Source organism: Jaculus jaculus, chromosome 1, assembly GCF_020740685.1.
Source record: "Jaculus jaculus isolate mJacJac1 chromosome 1, mJacJac1.mat.Y.cur, whole genome shotgun sequence".
Classification (NCBI taxonomy): domain Eukaryota; kingdom Metazoa; phylum Chordata; class Mammalia; order Rodentia; family Dipodidae; genus Jaculus; species Jaculus jaculus.
In genome coordinates this window covers 42,358,705-42,379,181 of record NC_059102.1, presented here as the reverse complement: position 1 = coordinate 42,379,181, position 20,477 = coordinate 42,358,705, and the positions used below count along the sequence as shown (strand labels likewise).

At 42.3% G+C, this 20,477-nt stretch overlaps 1 protein-coding gene across 5 annotated transcripts in view; it reads right to left on the bottom strand.

Annotated features, from left to right (window-relative positions):
* Positions 1-20,477, bottom strand: part of Myof (myoferlin) — a 169,608-nt gene that overhangs the window by 111,221 nt on the left and 37,910 nt on the right. For all 5 annotated transcript variants that reach the window (XM_045147019.1, XM_045147038.1, XM_045147046.1 and 2 more), the window contains exons 5-8: positions 15,195-15,303; positions 12,261-12,348; positions 1,709-1,875; positions 979-1,107 (exon numbers count right to left, since the gene is read on the bottom strand). In XM_045147019.1, coding sequence (XP_045002954.1) covers positions 979-1,107; positions 1,709-1,875; positions 12,261-12,348; positions 15,195-15,303 — 493 coding nt within the window. The remainder of the gene's footprint in view (positions 1-978; positions 1,108-1,708; positions 1,876-12,260; positions 12,349-15,194; positions 15,304-20,477) is intronic.

The following is a 20,477-nucleotide window of genomic DNA, read 5'->3' as shown; positions in this document are numbered from 1 at the left end:
GCAGGACCCAGCAATTCTTTGCACTCCCCACAGAACTGGTAGGGTTACAGATGTATGCGCCCAAGCCCAGATGTCTCCATGGAGGCTACGGAATAAACATCAGGGCAAATTAGGCCCCCACGCTGTGGAGCAAGTGTTCATACCTGCTGAGCCATCTCCCCGGCTCAACACATGTTATTCTAATAGCCAAGTAAATTGTGAAGACCTGGATTTCCTAACCATGTAGAGTCAACCTTCAGAGGCACCCTACAATCTGAAACAGCAAAGGTAGCAGGTGGGGAGATGGCTCAGCAGTTAAAGGTACTTGCTTGCATCGCCTGTAGGACTGGAGTTTGACTCCCTAGTGCCTTATAAGCCAGATGCACAAAATAACACATGCATCTGAGTCCACTAGCAGCTTCAAGAGGCCCTGCATGCCCATTTTCTACCTCTCCTTCAAATAAATAAATAAAAACAAGCTAGCCAGGGCAGAAGTAAGTGGCACCAGGTTCTCCATCTCTAGGATGGAGGGACCCACAGGAAGTTGTAAGGAGGATCAGGGCCACCTGGGACCAATGGAAGTCAACTAAGTGGCTTCTTTATTTCTTTATTTATTTATTTGAGAACGTCAGACACAGAGAGAAAGACAGATAGAGGGAGAGAGAGAGAATGGGCGCGCCAGGGCTTCCAGCCTCTGCAAACGAACTCCAGACGCGTGCGCCCCCTTGTGCATCTGGCTAACGTGGGACCTGGGGAACTGAACCTCGAACCGGGGTCCTTAGGCTTCACAGGCAAGCGCTTAACCGCTAAGCCATCTCTCCAGCCCAACTCAGTGGCTTCTTAACCACACAGTTCTTGCTTCTTAATGCTGGAATTCCAAACTGTCTTTACCAGCTCCTGCCCACGCTTCCCTCCACTGCGGATTGGGCAGGGGCAGTGGGAGGAAGGGAGAGCTCATGTACGCCGGACAGGCTCAGCGAGCGCTCTCAGCCCACTCACCTCATCGAAAAACGGATTGTTCCCCCTCTTGATTCTTGTTCGGTGCGTCTGTCCACAGACGTGAACTTTGACCACAGGCCTTATGTTGTTGCCGCTCAGCTGTCGGCCCTCAATCACTCTGACACGGATCTGCAAACACAGAGAGGTGTTGTGATGTTGTGACAGCCCTTTCCCCAGTGCCCAGGTATCACAGCAGCTCTTTGGCTCATAAGGAGAACTGAAAGCAGGCCAGGCAGCTTGCACTGTGCTATTGCCCATAGCCTGGACAGAGACACCTCTGATCACCCCAGCATGGGAACGGACTGGCTAAGAAACCCAAGCAGCCAGGAGTGAGGGAGAGGTGGAAGAACTGCTCAGAGCTGGCCAGAGGTGGCCAGGGTGGGCTGGCAACCCTGCTCAGACAGGAGCTCTTTACCTGTCCTCTAAGCCCTTGGGGCATACCCACTCCATAGCATCTCTTAAGTCTAAAGCAGTGCTCAGAGATTTAAAAAAAAAAAAAGGGGGGGCAACATGAATGCTTCTTTCCATTTTTCTGGAGAACCTTATATGGCTTGATTAAACCCCGCCCAAAGGACAGGGAGCACTCCTTGCTGGGTTTGCACCTGACTTTTTAGCAGGCAACCTCTGCCCATAGGAATAGGTCCATCATGTCCCCACTGCAGTGACTGTGGCTGGGATATGAGCCATGCAGGGGGATGAACGAATAGGCAGAGCAGCCAGGTGTTTCTACCTGGAAATCCTGGGGCTTGCTGGATAGTATCCGCCGACTACTCTTTCCTTTGGTGATCCGCCGAGCAAGCTGAGCCTCTGTCAATGTCCCAGTTGGCCCTTTGGGCCCAGAGACCCACACTGGCCCTTCCAACCTGTCTTCATCACCTTGTTCTTCTTCCTCTTCTCCTGAAACATCAAAGGGAATCCGGTGGGAGTCTGTTACTGCCTAGCACTCAGGTGTTCTGGGCTTGAAGAATCCCCAAGGGAGCGGGTGAAGGAGAAGCTCTTGGTGATGTTGATTTTGGACGTGGGGTTCAGTTACAGTTTCTTTAAGAAAATGCATTTGTGGTGTGTTAGAACCTTGTTCGGGCTGCCTTCAAAGGGGCCAAGAGAATGCCAGAGGACATGGGGACAGTGCAAGGAGGACCGAGGCATCATACCGGCTGGGATGAGTGGACTCTCATCTCAGGAGCCAGTGTGAGGTCAGGGGGTTGGTGTGATGAGGAAATGCTGTGTAGGGCTGAAAGTGGAGACAGACTTCAACCCCTCACTTCCTACTGCAGGTCTCCCCATAGAGACTCACCCAGGAGCTGTGTCCCAGGTTTTTCTGCTCAGCCCCAAGTAATGATAACCCTCCTTTCCTTCCCGGCAGATGAGAAGCTTGCCTCATTTTCTTGCCAAGCAGAACAGCATGGTCATATCTCCCTCCTGTTCGCTACCTCAACACACATCCGCCCTTCCTTTACCCCCTAGCACTCCTTCTTAGCAGAGAACACTTCCCCACCCTCTACTGTGTCTTAAGTCCTGCTGTCTTTGGATTCTTGGAGGACTCCAGAGATGTCCCCCTCTCTCCTCAGTACCTCCAGTGGCTCCCCACTGGGGATGTCCTTCAGTGACTCTTCTCGAAAAAAACAAATCAACTGGGCAGACAGCTGAGTCAGTGAAGTGCTTGCCTTGCAAACATGAGGACTTGTACTCACATAGAAATGCTGGGTGCTGTGGCAGAAGCCTAGAATCACAGTCTGAGGCAGAGACAGGAGGATCCCTGGGGTGTACTGGCCAATCAGGTTAGCCTAATGGGCAAACACCAGGCCACTCTGAAAGACATTGTCTCCAAAAGAGGTGGTTGCTACACTCAGCTGTCTCTACAGTCATCTCTGCTGATGGGAAGGTCTTAGGTGAGCATCTGCTCTTACCATGCTATCCCTGCCATGATAGAAACTTCCTCATGAAACTATAAGACAAAAGAAAAAACGAAAGACTCCTTCCATAAGCTGCTTCTGGTCTAGCATTTTGTTCCAGCAACAAGAACGTAACTGCTACACCACCACTCTACCCAAACTGTTCCCCAAGATCATCAAAGATCTTATACATGGAGAAATACTCCTAGTTGATAGGATTAAGGGTGTGGAACAACATACATGCTTAAGGACTGTGACCGTGTTAGATTATCTGCTTGTTTTAATCCCCATGCTTGCATAAATACTTTGTGGTGGTTTTGATTGAATGTATATATTGCTCAGTTGAATTTGCATGCATTTTGCTCCACCCAGCCTATTAGAATACTTGGATAGCAGGCAAACTCAACCCCTAGGGTCACTTCTACTGTTACTCTGGGCATAATATAAGAGCCACACTCGGCACCTTAGGCAGCTACCCTGAAGATATATAATGTCAGATTTACATAACTAAGAATATAACAGATAATTAGAAATCCCAAGCATCAAATTAACTCAAATGCAAAAAAATCTTACATTATTATACAAGAAACACAAAATGTCAAGACAATATAATTCCACCAAAATTATAAATCTATCAGAAATAACCTCCAGTGAGACTGATTTATATGCAATGCCTGACAAAGAATTCAAAAGAATGATTATATCTATGTTCAAAGAAATCAAAGGAATCAGAGAAGAAAACAAACACCCAAAGGAATCCCAAGAAAACATAGGAAATCAAGTTAATGAAATAATGAGGTCAATACAATACATGAATAAGAAAATAGAAATGAAGAAATACCAATCAGAAATAGTAGAAATGCAAAACAGAGTAAGTCAAATAGAAAACTCTGTAAAAGTCTCACCAGCAAAATGGATCAAGGAGAGGACAGAATATGTTAATCAGAAGCCACAATGGCAGATCTAGTACAGGCCAGTAAAGAGAATGACAAACTAATGGGAATTTCAAGACACTCAGGACACTATGAAGGGATCAGACATAAGAATTCAAGATATAGTAGAAGGAGAAGAATTTCAATTCAAAGGCACAATTGGCATTTTCAACAAGATCACAAAATAAAATTTCCCCAAACAGGGAAAGAGATGCCAATACAGAAACAGGAAGCTTTATCCAGCTTTCAGTTGGCTGGGCTATAGGGAAAAGTTTTTTTTGCTCAGCACCACACCAAACAGACAAAACTGGGAAAGAACCTCTCCTTACTATATTATAACTAATTTACTAAACACACAACCAAAGAAAATATATTGAAAGCAGTTAGAGAGAAAAAGCAAAAAGTTAGAGAGAAAAAACATATATTAGGACACAAAACAAATCTTAACAAATAAAGAAAAATTGAAATAATCCCTTGTACTCAATATGATCACAATGGGATTAAACTACAAATCAACAACAAGAAAAACTATACAGCATGCACAAAGTTATGGAAAACTAAACAATACACTACTGAATGATGAATGGGTCATTAAAGAAATCAAGAAGGAAATCAAAAAATTCATAGAATCAAATGATAATGATAACACAATGTAACAAAATCTTTGGGACACAATGAAGACAGTCCTAAGAGGAAAATTTATAGCTTTGCATGCCTATATTAAAAATTAGAAAGGTTACAAATAAACAACTTAATGCTCCACCTTAAGGTCCTGACAAAATAAGAACTAGACAAACTAAAAATGAGGAGATAGGAAGAAATAATAAAGATTAGGAAGAAATTAATAAAATAGAAAACAAAAAAGATACAAAGAATCAATAAAATAAAGAATTGGTTCTTTGAAAGGATAAAGATTGATAAACTATTAGCAAATCTGACCAAAATAGAAAAAGACAGAAATTAATAAAATTAAAGATTCAAAAAGGCACCATTTCAACAGACACCAATGAAATTCAGAAAATCATAAGGATATACTTTAAAAATATATGCTCTACTAAGTTAGAAAATCTGAAAGAAATGGATTTCTTAGATTCATATGACCTGCCAAAATTAAATCAAGAGATAAACCTTTTAAATACAACTATAACAAGCATGGAGATCTAAGCAATTATTAAAAGAAAAAATCTTCCAGCTAACAAAGTCCAGGCCCAGATAGATTTCCAGGTGAATTTTACTAGATTTTTATGAAAGAACTAACACCAATGCTTCCCAAACATTTTCATATAGAAAGGAAAGAAAAGTACCAAATTCCTTCTATGAATCCAGCATTACCCTGATACATAATCCAAAGACAAAACAAAAAAAGAAAATCACAGACGAATCTTCTTCATGAACATAGATGCAAAAATTCTCAAAAAAAATACTGGCAAACAGAATATAAAAATATATCAAAAAGATCGTTCAGGTGGGAAAGATGGTTTAGCAGTCAAGGCACATGCGTGCAAAGCCAAAGGACCCATGTTTGACTCTCTAGATCCCACAGAAGCCAGACACACAAACATGAGGCAAGCACAAGGTCGCACATGCCCACTAGGTTGTGCAAGCATCTGGAGTTTGACTGTACTGGCTGAGGCCCTGGAATGCCAATTCTCTCTCTCTCACTCTTTCCCCCAAAACAATTTAAAAAATATAGATCATTTATCCCGACCAAGTAGGCTTTACCCCAGAGATACAGGAATGGTTCAACATACACAAATCTATAAATGTAATACAGTATATAAATGGATTCAAGGACAAAAATGATTATCTCAATAGATACAGAAAAAGCATTTGACAAAATCTAATTTCCCTTCATGATAAAAGTCCAAAAGAAAGGAACATATCTCAACATAATACAGGCTATATATGATAAACCTACAGCCAACATAATATGAAATGGAGAAAAACTGGAAGCTTTTCCACTAAAATCAGGAACAAGACAAGGGTGTCCACTGTCCCCACTTTTATTTAACATAATACTAGAAGTCTTAGCTTTAGCAATAAGGCAAGAGACACTCATAAAAGGGATATAAATTGGAAAGGAAGGGATCAAGTTATCACTATTTGCAAATGATGATTCTATACATAAAGGACCCTAAAGACTCTGCCAACAAACTGTTAGAACTGATAACCATTTTTAGCAACATCCTAAGATATGTAATTAACACAGAGAAATCAGTAGCCTTCCCATATACTAAAACAAACATGTGAAGGATGAAATCAGGGAATCACTCCCATTCATAATTGCCTCAAAAAAAAATGTACCTTGGAATAAACCTAACCAAGGAAGTGAAGGATCCCTACAATGAAAACTTCAAAACACTAAAGAGAGAAATTGCAGAAGACACTAGGAAATGGAAAGACATCTCATGTTCTCAAATTGGAAGAATTAATATTGTGAAAATGTCAATCTTACCAAAAGCAAACTATACATTTAATGCAATTCCCATCAAAATTCCAATGGGAATCTTCATGGAAATAGAAAAAAAATCCTAAAAATTAATTTGGAAGCATGAAAATCCTTGACTAGCCAAAACAATTTTGAGCAATAAAAATAAAGTTGGTGGTACCACCATACCGGATTTCAAGCTATATTACAGAGGCATAGTAACAAACACAGCATAGAACAAAATAGAAGACTCAAATGTAAATCCAGGCAGAAACAGCCATTGGATTTTCAACAAAAATGTCAAAAATATTCATTGGCAAAAAGACAGCCTCTTTAACAAATGGTGCTGGGAAACCTGGATATCTATATGTAAAAGGATAAAAATAAATCCTTATCTCTCTCCATACACAAGAGTCCAAATGGATCAAGGACCTTAATATCAGACCTGAAATTCTGAAACTGCTAGAGGAAAAAGTAGGGGAAACCCTTCAACATATTGGCATAGGCAGTGACTTTCTGAATATAACCCTGGTTACTCAGGATATAAAACCACTAATCAATCACTGGGATCTCATGAAATTACAAAGCTTTTGTACAGCAAAAGACACTGTGAATAGAGCAAAGAGACAACTTACAGAATGGAAGAAAATCTTTGCCAGCTATAAATCTGACAGAGGATTAATATCCAGAATATACAAGGAACTCAAAAAAACTAAATAAGAAATCAAACAACCCAATTAAAATGAGCTGTGGAAATAAACAGAGAGTTCTCAAAAGAAGAAATACAGATGGCCTATAAACATCTTTAAAATATTCTACATCCTTAGCTATCAGGGAAATGCAAATTAATACTGATTTGAGATTCTATCTCATTCCTGTCAGAATGGCTACCATCAAGAAAACCAATGTCAATAAATGCTGGTGAAGATGCAGAAAAAGAGGAACCCTTCTACACTGTTGGTGGAAATGTAAACATGTATAACCATTGTGGAAATCAGTGTGGAGATTCCTGAGACAGCTAAAAATAGATTTACCATATGACCCAGCTGTACCTCTCCTAGGCATATATCCTAACTCTTCTCACTACCTTAGGGATATGTGTTCATCCATGTTTATTGTTTTTCTATTCACAATAGCTAGAAAATGCAAAAAGACTAGATGTCCCTCAACTGATGAATGGATAATGAAGATGTGTGGTACATTTATAAAATAAAGTTATATTCAGTGGCAAAAGTTGAATTATGAAATTTGCATGGAAATGAATGGATTCGGAAAGGATTTTACTAAGTGTTGCAGTCCGGTTTGGATTGCTGGCAGAAATCACCTGACCAATAGCAGCTTTTGGGGAAAAGGGATTTATTTTGGCTTACAGACTTGAGGGGAAGCTCCACAATGGCAGGGGAATACAATGGCATGAGCAGAGGGTGGACATCAGCCCCGGCCAACATAGGTGGACAATAGTAACAGGAGAGTGTGCCAAACACTGGCAAGGGAAAACTGGCTATAATACCCATAAGCCTGGCCCCTACAATACACTGTCTCCAGGAGGCGTTAATTCCCAAATTTCCATCAGCTGGGAACCTGGCATTGAGAACACCTAAGTTTATGAGGAACCCCTGAATCAAACCACCACCCTAAATAAGGTAACCCAGGCCCAGAAGGCCAAGCACCACCTATTTCCTCTCATATGTGGATCCTAGCTACATGTGCTTAGACTTGTATGTGAGTTGGAGTAAAAATTGGTAGCAGAGGCCAATAAGCTAGAAAGTGGCTCTAAGGGAGGGAGGAGAGGAAGGACCACAGGGGATGGTATTGTGCAAATATAAATAGATGAACAGATTACTGAGGATGGGAAGACCTAGGTCAGGGGAAGAGATTAAGTAAAGGGAGTGTGAGGGGAGGGTTAATCAAACTCTAAGAGTATACGAATAAGCTGTATGGAAACCTAATTTTTGGATGATGACACACCCAGAAGCCATAGATTGTTACTAGAAAAACTTCAGTACCAGTGATGGGATATCTTCCAGCGAGTTGTAGGCAAGGGAGGTCCCTGATGCCTCCAACACATTATAAGCCATTGTCAAGGCTCTTGGTTTTCCACCAGAAATAGGTGATAAGACCCTTTTGTTTAAGACTACATATACTTGGGCTGCAAGGTCACTGAGAAATCAAGCTGGTGGTGAGCTGAAAACCTCCTCTGTGTAGACCAGCTGACAGAAAGCCCTTTGGGAGAGAGAAGTCATCAGTGGAGATAAACAACAGTGGACACTGTTTGGCCAGCCAGGAGAGATCAACCAATGGGTACAACAGTGGCATGTTTTATTGGGAAAAGCAACCACTCTAATTGGATGGAGACCTGCTCCACAGGAGGGAATACATGCCTGGTACTGAAAACCTAATCAAAAGCCTATAGTGTGGGAGGTCACCAGCCCTAAGGGTGTAATGCCTGCTGGTGTCTGGCTGATTGCATATATTATGTTCATCAGTAAGCACTTTTCTTAACATTCATACCCATATATTAATGCTACTCTCACTTTTTGGTTCTCTTTTCAGATGGCAGTGACCACTGGGATGACCCAAAAGGAACCACACTGCTGAGAAGTGACAGAGGAGTGTTCAGCACTGAAACATCTCTATCACACCTTCAAAGGCTCAGGGTCCATTGTGGAAGAGGTAGCAGAAAGAATGTAAGAGCGGAAGGAAGGGCAGAACTGCTTACAGCGCACTCTTCCAGACACGAAAATGGCCTGGATATCCATGATGTTGCAGTGCCTGGCAGTATGTTCACATGAGCCTCATAATAGGAGGAAAAGATGATGACATGAAAATGGGAGACTAATGAGAGGGGGAGGGAATATGATGGAGAGTGGAGTTACAAAGGGGGAAAGTGTGGGGGGGGGGAATTATCATGGTTTATTGTTTATAACTGTGGAATTTGTCAATAAAAAAGTTAAAAAAGCTGGGCGTGGTGGCGCACGCCTTTAATCCCAGCACTCGGGAGGCAGAGGTAGGAGGATCGCCGTGAGTTCGAGGCCACCCTGAGACTACATAGTGAATTCCAGGTCAGCCTGAGCCAGAGTAAGACCTACCTCGAAAAACCAAAAAAAAAAGTTAAAAAAAAAAAAAGGACACACTTTCCTAAGAGCGCTGTCAGTGTATGCCTATCATTCAAGGATTTCCGTGGTTTCTCTCAGAAGGAATTTATCACCTTCATCTCTGGACTATTGTTTTTCAGGTTTAAATCTTATCTTTCTACCTACTGCAAGCTCAGTGGTAGCCAAGCATTGCCTTTCTCATCTCTGCATACAACAAACACCAGTGTCAGTAAGTACTTTTCTGACATAGATCAAATGTAATTGGAAGGAAAAGAACTTTGGCATTCATAGAGTGAAATGGATTTGAAATAGCAGAGTTTGGCTATGAATGAATTTTTGCACATCTATAGTTGAACAAAACATAATTTTAACAGATGGTTCTTTAAAAATAGTTCATTCTGGGTATAGGAACGCAGGCTCCAGTCAAGCTGACTGACAGCTGGTGAACAAGTTGCCATGGTAACAGGTTTCTAGGAGGTCAGGTCTGTTGTTTGGTTCAGCCCAGCTTTCTATCATGGGACCAGCCTACAAGGCGGTCAATGTTGGGTCCATCTTTGATAGGACATATTTTCAGGCAACCACCAATGTGCCAGGCTCTGAGCCTTCTGTCATCTGGAAATAAGGGCTCATAGAAAGCGTTCCTTAAAAAAAAGGGGGGGGGGCTGGAGAGATGGCTTAGTGGCTAAGCGCTTGCCTGTGAAGCCTAAGGACCCTGGTTCAAGGCTCTGTTCCCCAGGTCCCACGTTAGCCAGATGCACAAGGGGGCGCATGCGTCTGGAGTTCGGTTGCAGAGGCTGGAAGCCCTGGTGCGCCCATTCTCTCTCTCTCTCTGTGTGTGTCTTTCTCTCTGTGTCTGTCACTCTCAAAGAAATAAATAAAAAATTTAAAAAAAAAGCCAGGAGGTACTCAGTTCCTTGGTCTATGGTCATAACTGCTTTCTTCAACTTGCATCATTAACATTCTTTGTAGTAGCCACCATGTGAACATAACCCTTAAGTTCACTAGCAACACTGGTGGTTGCTGCCAGTGGCATCTGGGTGATATCTCAGGCATTTGTCACTGTGAGAGATTGTCACTTTATGTATCTTATGATGTATTCTCTGTAATGCTTACATTTTTGTGTTTATTATTCTTATTATTAACAACATACTTCATATGGATACATCATGTGTTAGTGCTCTGCTTTCTCTTGTCACTGCCCCCATCCCACTGGGGATGCTCCTCAGTGGGGTTGCAAGTATTCGCCATGGGGTTGTGGTTTATGTGGGAACAGCTAATAAGCATATGTTTCTTTTGTATTCAAAGAAAGAAATGGGCTAAAATTTCAAACATTTGAAAATATCTAGGTTAAAGGAAGCAGACTTTTAATGAAACAATGAGATTTTAAGAGTCAATCGGAGATACTAATAAGTTCTGAGTCAGGTGTTCTGTATATGCCTTTAAGGGGTGCAACAACAAGATAAATATCTTATTTTATTTCTCTTTTATGCTTGTTGTTTTTATCATCCCACAAATGATCTCTTCTCCCCTTCCTTTCCTTCTTTCTTCTCTTCCTCACTCCCTCCTTCTTTCCCTCCATTCTTTCCTTCTATGTTTTCATTAGCTTAGAGTTGTTATTGGTCCTTAAAGAAAAGTTCCTTTTGGCTTGAATATGAAGCCAACGTCCTGGATGTCTCCCCTGGCCCAGCCTTGGTGAATAATCTCTTACAGAACAAAGAGTACTTCCAGATCAAAGAACCCTGTTTATTTGTTGTAAGTCAAGAATTTCACTTTGTCATCATGCATTGAAATTGTCCCCAGACAAAGCCAGCTCTTTGCAGGCCAGTGCTCTAAAACATTCTTTAAAACGCAAATATAAGGACTCTAAGTCCTTCGTCTCCACACCCATCCAGCCATACCAGGAATCCTGAGAATCCCTGAGGAAGACCTTGGGGGCACTTGCAAAGTGTTTGTTAGTGGGCCTGCAGGGAGTCAACCCTCGGACCCAGGCTGGACCCCCCTAGTCCACAGTACTGCTAGGACACTGAGCTTTCAGAGTTGGCATCGTGCCCAATGGTGAGGAAGAGAGCTTCGGATAAAGGGAGGCTTGGGAAGCAAGGATTTTCCTCAGTGAAGGGTTGCTCATTTCTAAGGAAGCAAGAATTTGTTCTGAGAAAATCATGCTTGGGGCACAGAATGGCCCAGGCTCATACGGGTCAGTATAAGACAGAATCCACCCTACCTTCTGAATTGCTTAATGAACAGCTTATTCTTAAAAACTTTCTGCTCCACTGGGACAAATACTATTTCCAGCAGTACAATTGGGAAATTGTCAAGGGGAAGTCAAACAGTTTCATGAAAGACCCTCTCTCCACCTGAGGCTTAAAGCCCTCTCCCATCCCCATCCCACCACCATCTAGAGTTGATACCTGATAACAAAATGATGGACAACCCACATCAGAGACACAGAAGGAGAAGAAATACCTGAGGCTGAAGGAAGCAATTGGTTAGAGGACTGAAGGGCTGTTTGAGGACCAGGGACAAGAGAAAGAAAGGGGCCCCAGTCCAAGGTCATGGCCATGAACCTGGTGGCTCAGATCACACCTTTAGGAGCTGAGAAGATGAGAGGAAGAGAGCCGAGGAGCTGCTCTGTGGACCTCACAACCTAGGACATTGTATGGGAAAATCACATAGCTGAAGCGACACCATGGTTGGGACATTGCTGTGGAGTCTGTGCACGGGAAGGCTCGCTGTGAGCTTGGTCAGTTAAGAACTGTTCATGACCTCCTCTACCAGGAGCACATTTCATAAACAATTACAGTCTGGTGGACAGGGAGCTATGACACTGTGACAGGATGGTGGCTCTCTTTGGAGACTCTCTTCACGTGTGTTCAAAGATTTTCCTTGGGGAAGAGTTCTTTTAAGGTCAGCTGAGCATTCTGGAGGGTAAGCTTACCTCCCATGCCTGGCCCACTGGTCCCACTCAGGTCATTTGGATGTTGAGCTAAAGGTGGGTCATAGCCGATCACCAAGTCAATGGTGGCCTGAGGAGAAAGAATTCATGGCAAAGAGAATCAGTACAGGGCAAATGAGTGTTACAGACTCTATGCAGACAGCCAGTGGAGAAAGAGTTCTAGAAAGGTGGGTGGCACAGGAAAGAGACTAGGAAGAGGAAGGGGTGATGGCAGGCTGGACTATTTATTTTTCCCACAGGTGAGTCAAGGCTCTCAGGAAGGGTAGCTGCCTGTCACAGGTTGCCAAGGGCAACTCACTAACTGGAGTAAAGCTGTGACAAGCAAGTGGGAACTTGTGGCTTGCTTCTGTCCTATAGTAGAGATGGCCTCTGCTCACAATTACAATCAAATGGTAGTCATTCAAAACGATTAATTCACTTGTTGCTCATTGACTTAAATGATTATTAACTACTGAGAGTTACTTTTATATTTCTCTCTAATAAGGAATGTTAAGTGACTAACAAAAATGTTTGGCTTATACGGCAGTAATAAAAGGGAAACCGACTGATTAAAAGAGGAAACACATGCACAAATCATAGTTCCACACAATTGTCACCCCTCTTGCAATAGCAGTGATCCCAAGACACCTCGGAGCCAAACAGAAAAGGAAACAAAGGTATTGTGCAATTTTCATTATAAGAAAGGAAGAATCTGCATATTAGTTCCTTTTAGGAGATAAACTGTTCCTGCTTATAAAATCCTAAATAGGGCTAGAGAGATAACTTAGCAGTTAAGGGCTTGCCTGTGAAGCCTAAGGACCCCAGTTTGAGGGTCAATTCCCCAGGACCCATGTTAGCCAGATGCACAAGGGGGCGCATGCATCTGGAGTTCATCTGCAGTAGCTGGAAGCCCTGGGGTGCCCATTCTCTCTCTCTCTCTCTATCTGCCTCTTTCTCTGTCTGTTCTCAAATAAAGAAAAAAAATGAACAAAAAATTTTTTTTAAATCCTAAATATCTCACATAGGGCATTAGTTTAGGATACAATTTCTTTGATTTAAAAAAATTATTTATTTGAGAGAGAGAGAGAAAAACTGAATCAGATATAGAGAGTATGGGTGTACCAGGGCCTCTAACCTCTACAAATGAACTCCAGGTGCATGCACCACCTTGTGCATCTGGCTTATGTGGGTCCTGGGGAATCAAACCTGGGTCTTTTGGCACTGCAGGCAAGTGTCCCAACCACTGAGCAATCTTTCCAGCCTTCTTACACTTTAATATTTTACTAACCTACATGATTTAAAAAAATTGCTAGGGAAAAATCAACAAAGTAGCTACTCTCTTTCTTTACTTTTCTTTCTTTCTTTCTTTCCTTCCTTCTTTCTTTCTTTCTTCTTATTTATTTGTTTGTTTTTACAATGCTGGAGATGGAATACAGGGCTTCTCATTTGCTAAGTAAGTGGTCGGCCACTGGGAGGGCTATTAATTTTTATTTGCCCACAATTTCCACCAACTATCATAATCATCTCATGACAGAAAAGCATTTTAGTACAGAGAGTGGGGAAGTCAAGCTTCAGACTAAAAGGAGTCATGTAAACAAAGGATTCCCACTCAGTAGGTCAGCAGGGCATGATGTCCTAATGCTTGGAATATACTTACTAAAAGTGATCCATTATTTGACATTCAAATCTACTAGGCATCCTATACTTCCTTTGCCATTTTTGCTACAGCTAATGCCTCTCGTGGACACACAAACATGCATCTGGATTGCCTCTATTTTTCCTTGTCCTTGCTCATCAATGATTTCCTCATGGATCAGCACATTTGGTGACTGGTTTAGAATGACTGGTGTGGGAGACCCTGAACAGGTTAGCTAATTAATGGGCCCATCCACAGTTCCTTAACAAGAAGAGCAGCATCTATGGAAACTATCCAAAGACCAAGGACATCCCACCCAATCATGACAGCTGTTTTAGGGTGGAATGCATGCTCTTATCTATGCTTTATAAAGAGCAGCCAACAGAAACGTTTCTAGCATACCACCTCCCTTGGTATCAGTTCTCTCAGCCAGGGTTGGGGAGACAGATGCTAGAGGACATTTGAATTTATGTTTATGATCCGAACACCGACCCCTAGCCAACTTCTAGTCTTAGAGACCACGGCACGACACCAGCTTTCTCTCACAGGTGTTGAGAATCCTCACCTGTGCTCTTGCCAGAGATGCCCTCTTTTAGTACAAGATTTTCCCCTTTAACCCAGGATCACATGCAAAATAAGTTGATTGGAAAATAAAGGAGCTAGGAGTCATGGGCTTCATAAGCATTTGTTAGTACTCATATGTGATCTGGACCAGAGATGTTTAAGTTGATTGCTTTTAAGCATATTTGAATTCTGGACTTACATCAGTAGCTACTCAGTTGCCAATGCAATAATAAAGATATGATACAAACATTCATACTGCAAGGCAAGTTTCATGAGCTGCCTTGTTTGTCTAGAGCAGCTGGGACACAGACAAAATAAGGAGTGTGTGACACATTCAGCTAAAATGTCAATGCCGTGCGGATGAGCACAGAGCTATGCCAGGGACCCCTGCTTCCTCCACAGAGCTCGGTCATAGAAAAACCACATCAAGCCGGGCGTGGTGGTGCATGCCCTTAATCCCAGCACTCTGGAGGCAGAGGTAGGAGGATCATGGTGAGTTCAAGGCCACCCTGAGACTACAGAGTGAATTCCAGGTCAGCCTGAGCTAGAGTGAGACCCTACTTCGGAAAATAATAATAATAATAATCAAGACTTTATATCATTGGCAAATGTATCCATTTAGTGCAAAACCAGCCTTCTGTTGTTTGTATAGTGAGATGATTGTCAAGCAAAGCTCTTTCCTGAATGGCCTTTTGCTTAACCACCTAACTGCCTTTGACAAGAGCGACAAGGCTCACCCCGGTGTCTTGTCCTCTTTCATTCAGCAGGGAGATCTGTTTGTAGGGCAGTGATCTGCTCTGGTCCCCAGTCAGGTCCTTCAGCGCAACAGTTGCTGTGCCAATTAATCTGCAGGGAAATAAGGAAGTGCAAACAGCCTGAGTGGGAGGCATACATGCGTGGACCTTCATGTGCATCTGGTCTCATTAAAGTCACCTCATCTGTCACTTCTCCATGACAAGAAGTCACTTAAGAGTCAAACTTTAACACCAATGAGATCCCAGCACTCATGAATGAGCTAGATGGAAATAAAGGAAGGACAAAGTGCTGTGCAGAGCCCAGGAAGAGAGAGATGCAGGGTGACCCTCACTGAGAGACGAAGGCCATCCTCTGCCATTGGGACTTAAAAGGACCCAGAAAATTTTACCCATTGTGAAAATGTTACCCCAAATTGACCTTTTCCCACTTAATTTTTTTTTTCTCTCTGTGTCAACATAAACATGTGAAAACAAAAAGTAACTCATGGGAAATAATCTCTCACTTGGAGGAAGTAACCTGAAATAGGGACAGAAATAATGGGACCAAGTTCCTTTTGTGAAGCTCAATCAGAAAGGCAGCCCCCCAGGGTGTTCTTGTGTCCCAGGATGCCCGCTGCAAAGGGAAAAGAGAGCCAGCAAGAGGCTCTTAGTGCTACATCTTGCCTGTGCTCACAGTGACTCATATTAATAAGGAAAAGATGTGAAGACAGAAAACCATCAGCATGAAAATAGAAAGCCCTTACACTGGTAGAAGAGCGGGTGTGTGTGTGTTTTGTTTTGTTTTGTTGTTCTTGTTCTTTGTGGTGCTGGAAATGGAACTCAAAGCCGTGTACGTTCTTACCAAGCACTCTACCATTGAGCTACATGCCAATGCATAAAGGCATTCATTATTCCGTATTGTTTCGTGGAGACCGGCTTTCACTAGGTAGCACAAGTTGGACTTGAGCTACGGAGCTGAGCCTGGCCTCAAACTCATGATCTTCCAACCTTTGCCTCCTGAGTATTTGGATTACTGGAATGTACCAAAATACTTGGCAGAAAAGATTATATCAGAAAAAGTCAGGATGAGCTGGCCATGGTAGTACAAACCTGCAGCCTAAGCACTTGGGACTCAGGGCAGGGAGATGAAGGGTGCTAGACTAAAGTAGACTATATAGTGAGCCCCTTGCTCCAACTAGAATGACACAGGGTAGAGAAAATTGTAGTTGTATGTAACACTATAAACACTTTAAAAATCAGGAAGGGGAAGTGGTGTAGAACTTTTGCCTAGTATGCACAAGGCCTGAGTTTAATCCCTAAAACCACACACACACACACACACACAAATCAGGAAGTAGTGAACACATTATTTTTCGAAGTGACGGATGTGTATGCAAATCCTCAGACCTCAGGACTACACGGAGTTCCGAGGTCTGTAGCTCAGCCCCACACACCAGTGACTCTGCAGTATTAAGTGACTTTGCTTTCTGAGAATAAAAGATTATATTGCACAAGACCAGAAAACTACTACCTTGCCCTATTATACCCAGTTTTCCTGATAATACAGACTTATTTGCTCACGGGAGGAGCACTGTCTGGCACAGAGCACTGTACACAGCACTCAGCAGCCAGGTGGGCTTCCAGCTCCTCTGATAACAGCAGAGTCCAAAGCTGGGGGAGGGGCAAATTTTGCCTCCAGAGGGATAAGAGTGAACTTAGATCTACTCGTCAATGCTGAAAGAAGTTGTGGGAACTTTATATGGTATATTCATGAATATTAATATGTTAAAATAATAAAATTCAAAAACTTATGGGACTGGGAATATAGCTCAGCTGGTAGAGCACTTGCCTAGTATGCATGAAATCCTGGGTTTGATACCCAGCATTACATCAAATCCAGGCATGGTACAGCACACCTATAATCCCAGCATTTGGGAGGTAGACATAGGAAGATCACCAGTTCAAGGCTGTCCTTGACTATATAATAAGCTTGAGGCCAACCTTAGCTACATGAGTCCCTCTCACTCTCCATCTATATCTAACCTATATCTATATATACTATATATATGTATATAGACATATATCAAGAGAGACAGAGTACATATATAAAATATGTGATATATATACCACCAGCAGACAAAAACTGACCCTATCTTAATATATGTATATGTAGAGATATATATCTATTGACTCAGGATATATATACACATATATATAGGTATATATGTGTGTGAAACCCTGTATATATGTGTGTAAGTATGCATAAATATATATAAAACATACATATGTATATATATATGTATATATGTATGTATGTGTGTGTGTATGTGTATATATGTATATATATATATATATATATTACATATATAGTTATAGTAAGCATCACATTGCTGGCATGGACATCTAGACCAGACAGTTTATAGGAGGCAGGGTTTATTTCAGCTTACCGTTCCAAGGGGAAGTTCCACCAACAGCAGAAGAAGGTGGCTCCCATTCATAAATGCAAGCAGAAAGACACAACCATATAGCACCGCAAGCAAGCATAAAACCAGTAGCAAAAAAACAGGGACCCAGGCAGAGCTCCGACTTCTCTGCATGCTTTTGGGCTAGAAGTCAGATTCACTCCCAATGATATCTCTTCCAGCCAGGCAGCTGGAAATCCATCCTTTAATAAAACACTTAAGTCTATTGGGGAGCATACATTTAAACTAATATATATATATATAATATATATATATATTCACCATAAGAGAAAAAAAGTGACCCTTTAGCAAGATGAAAGTGCTAAGGCCTAAGGTCTCTTTCATGTTTAAGCAGTTTATGTCTTATGTTTTCCTAAAATAATGCAGTCAGCCATGGGTGGGCTGGTTAAGCTTTTAAGAAGAGCAAAACAGGGCTGGGGAGTGGCTCAGTGATTAAGATTATTTGCTTCAAAGCCTGCCAGTTCAGGTTTTATTCCCTAGGACCCACATAAAGCCATATGTACAAAGAGGTACATGCATCTGGAGTTCTTTTGCACTTTCAAGAGACCCTGGTGTACCCATACATACTCAAACACGCTTCTTTTCTTTCTTTCTTTTTTTCTTTTTTTCTTACTTTCTCTCTCTCTCTCTCTCACACTTGAGACAGGAAGTGTGTGAGTATGTGTTTGTATATATACATTCTTTTAAAAAGTTACCTGGGGGCTGGAGGGATGGCTTAGCAGTTAAGATGCTTGCCTGCAAAGCCAAAGGACCCAGGTTCAATTCCCCAGGACCCACGTTAGCCAGATGCACAAGGGGGCGCATATGTCTGGAGTTTGTTTGCAGTGGCTGGAGGTCCTGGCACACCTTCTCTCTCTCTCTCTCTCTCCCCCTCTCTCTCTTTCTCTGTCAAATAAATAAATAAATATTAAAAGATACCTGGGAGGATCACCAGTTCAAGGACATCTGGGCTGTATATCGAGTGCCAAGCCTGTATGGGGCTACATAGCCCAGTCTCAAAAGAAAACGGTGAGTCATCATCTGGCTTGTGTTCCATGTCTAAATGAGAAACTTGCTGTGTAAGATGGGAAAGCAAACAACTTTATTCCTCCCAGTTCTGTAATTTATAGCTTAGTTCTATGACTAAGATAATAATACCACTGGGACATGTAGTGCTTTGCTATTGCTAAAGCCAGAATGACCTGAGCCTATGTCAGCAGTAAGTAAATCTTAGAACAAGCAGAGTACGGATCCCTGACCTCATGGCAGCAGAAAGTGGCCTGGCCTGGGGCAGGACCAGCATATTCCATCTCAGCACTACTGACATTTTGAACTTACTAATTTTCTGTTGACAGGATCTGCCTGGTGTACTGTCTGATCTTCGCCAGCACCCCTGGCCTCTACGCACCATAGAAGCACCCACTTGTGATCATGAATACATTTCACCCATGCCCCTAGGTCCCCTGAAAGGCAAGATCAGCCCAAGTTAAGAATGATCCCTGTTCTATCCCTAACTTGGTACCCAGCTTTCTTGAAGGTCTTGTCTAAGTCCCTTGACTCTTTGAGTTACCACATTATTGGAAAGTGAATGAAATTGATGCAATGTCTTTCAGCCCTTAAAGTCAGATACTGGGATTATATATGTGATATTTCCTACATAGGAAATGATTGTATATTAAATATCTTTTCCCTTAGAGTTTTGCTTTTGAATTTTGGAGGGAGGATCTCCTACAATTGGGTTGAAGCACCCAGAATGAAAGGCAGGGTTCTCTGCCTTAAATGGGAGTGGCCTAATGTTATAAACCAAAATGAATTCACATAGGGTGTAAGACCAATAATAGAAATGTGGGATGCAGTGATGGTTACATAGTACCACAGGGAATGGTGAGGCTGTGGCTAACTGGAGGGAACAGGCTTGCCTAAAACACACAGCCCATCATTGGAGGGAACAGGTTTACCTAAAACACACAGCCCATCACTGGAGGGAACAGGTTTACCTAAAACACACAGCCCATCATTGGAGGGAACAGGCTTACCTAAAACACACAGCCCATCACTGGAGGGAACAGGCTTACCTAAAACACACAGCCCATCATTGGAGGGAACAGGCTTACCTAAAACACACAGCCCATCATTGGAGGGAACAGGCTTACCTAAAACACACAGCCCATCAACGAAACGAACAGACTTGCCTAAAATACACAGTCCATCTCTGGAGAGAACAGGCTTACCTAAAACACACAGCCCATCACCTGACCTTTTATGAATGGTTCCTTAATCACAGCTCTGACTCAGGCATATCTGCTGGTTTTCCTTCCCCAACAGAGGGTAGTAACAGATCAGGGATTTAGAAAAGTAAAAGCAGCCACATATTAAAGTCTAACCTCAATTCTTTCTTTTAGACACCGTTAGTCACAGTTTCTGAGAATGCTTTCTCATCATAAAATTCAGATGCATTTGTAGGTGAGGGCAGGGGACATGTCAAAGAAAACTTGATATTTGTTTTCTGAAATAAAGATAGTGTGTTTTGATGAGAGGCTGCAAGGACTAATCCCAATGATATTTTTATGACTAGTTGAGCAAAAATGCTAACAGTGATTTCTGAGACCTCTGGCTGAACTGAAGAAAACATTGCCGTGGTCAGCTGGACCCCTGCATTGACTCCCCAGGCAAGCTTGGGTTGGCCTGTTTTCAGGGATGTTGCCTGGATACAGAATGCCATGGGAATGTGTGCAATGATGACTTGGCCTCCTACACAGGGGACAGAACAGCTCAGTCTGACCATAAGCCGATTTCCTTTAAAGGAGGGAACACTGAACCAAGA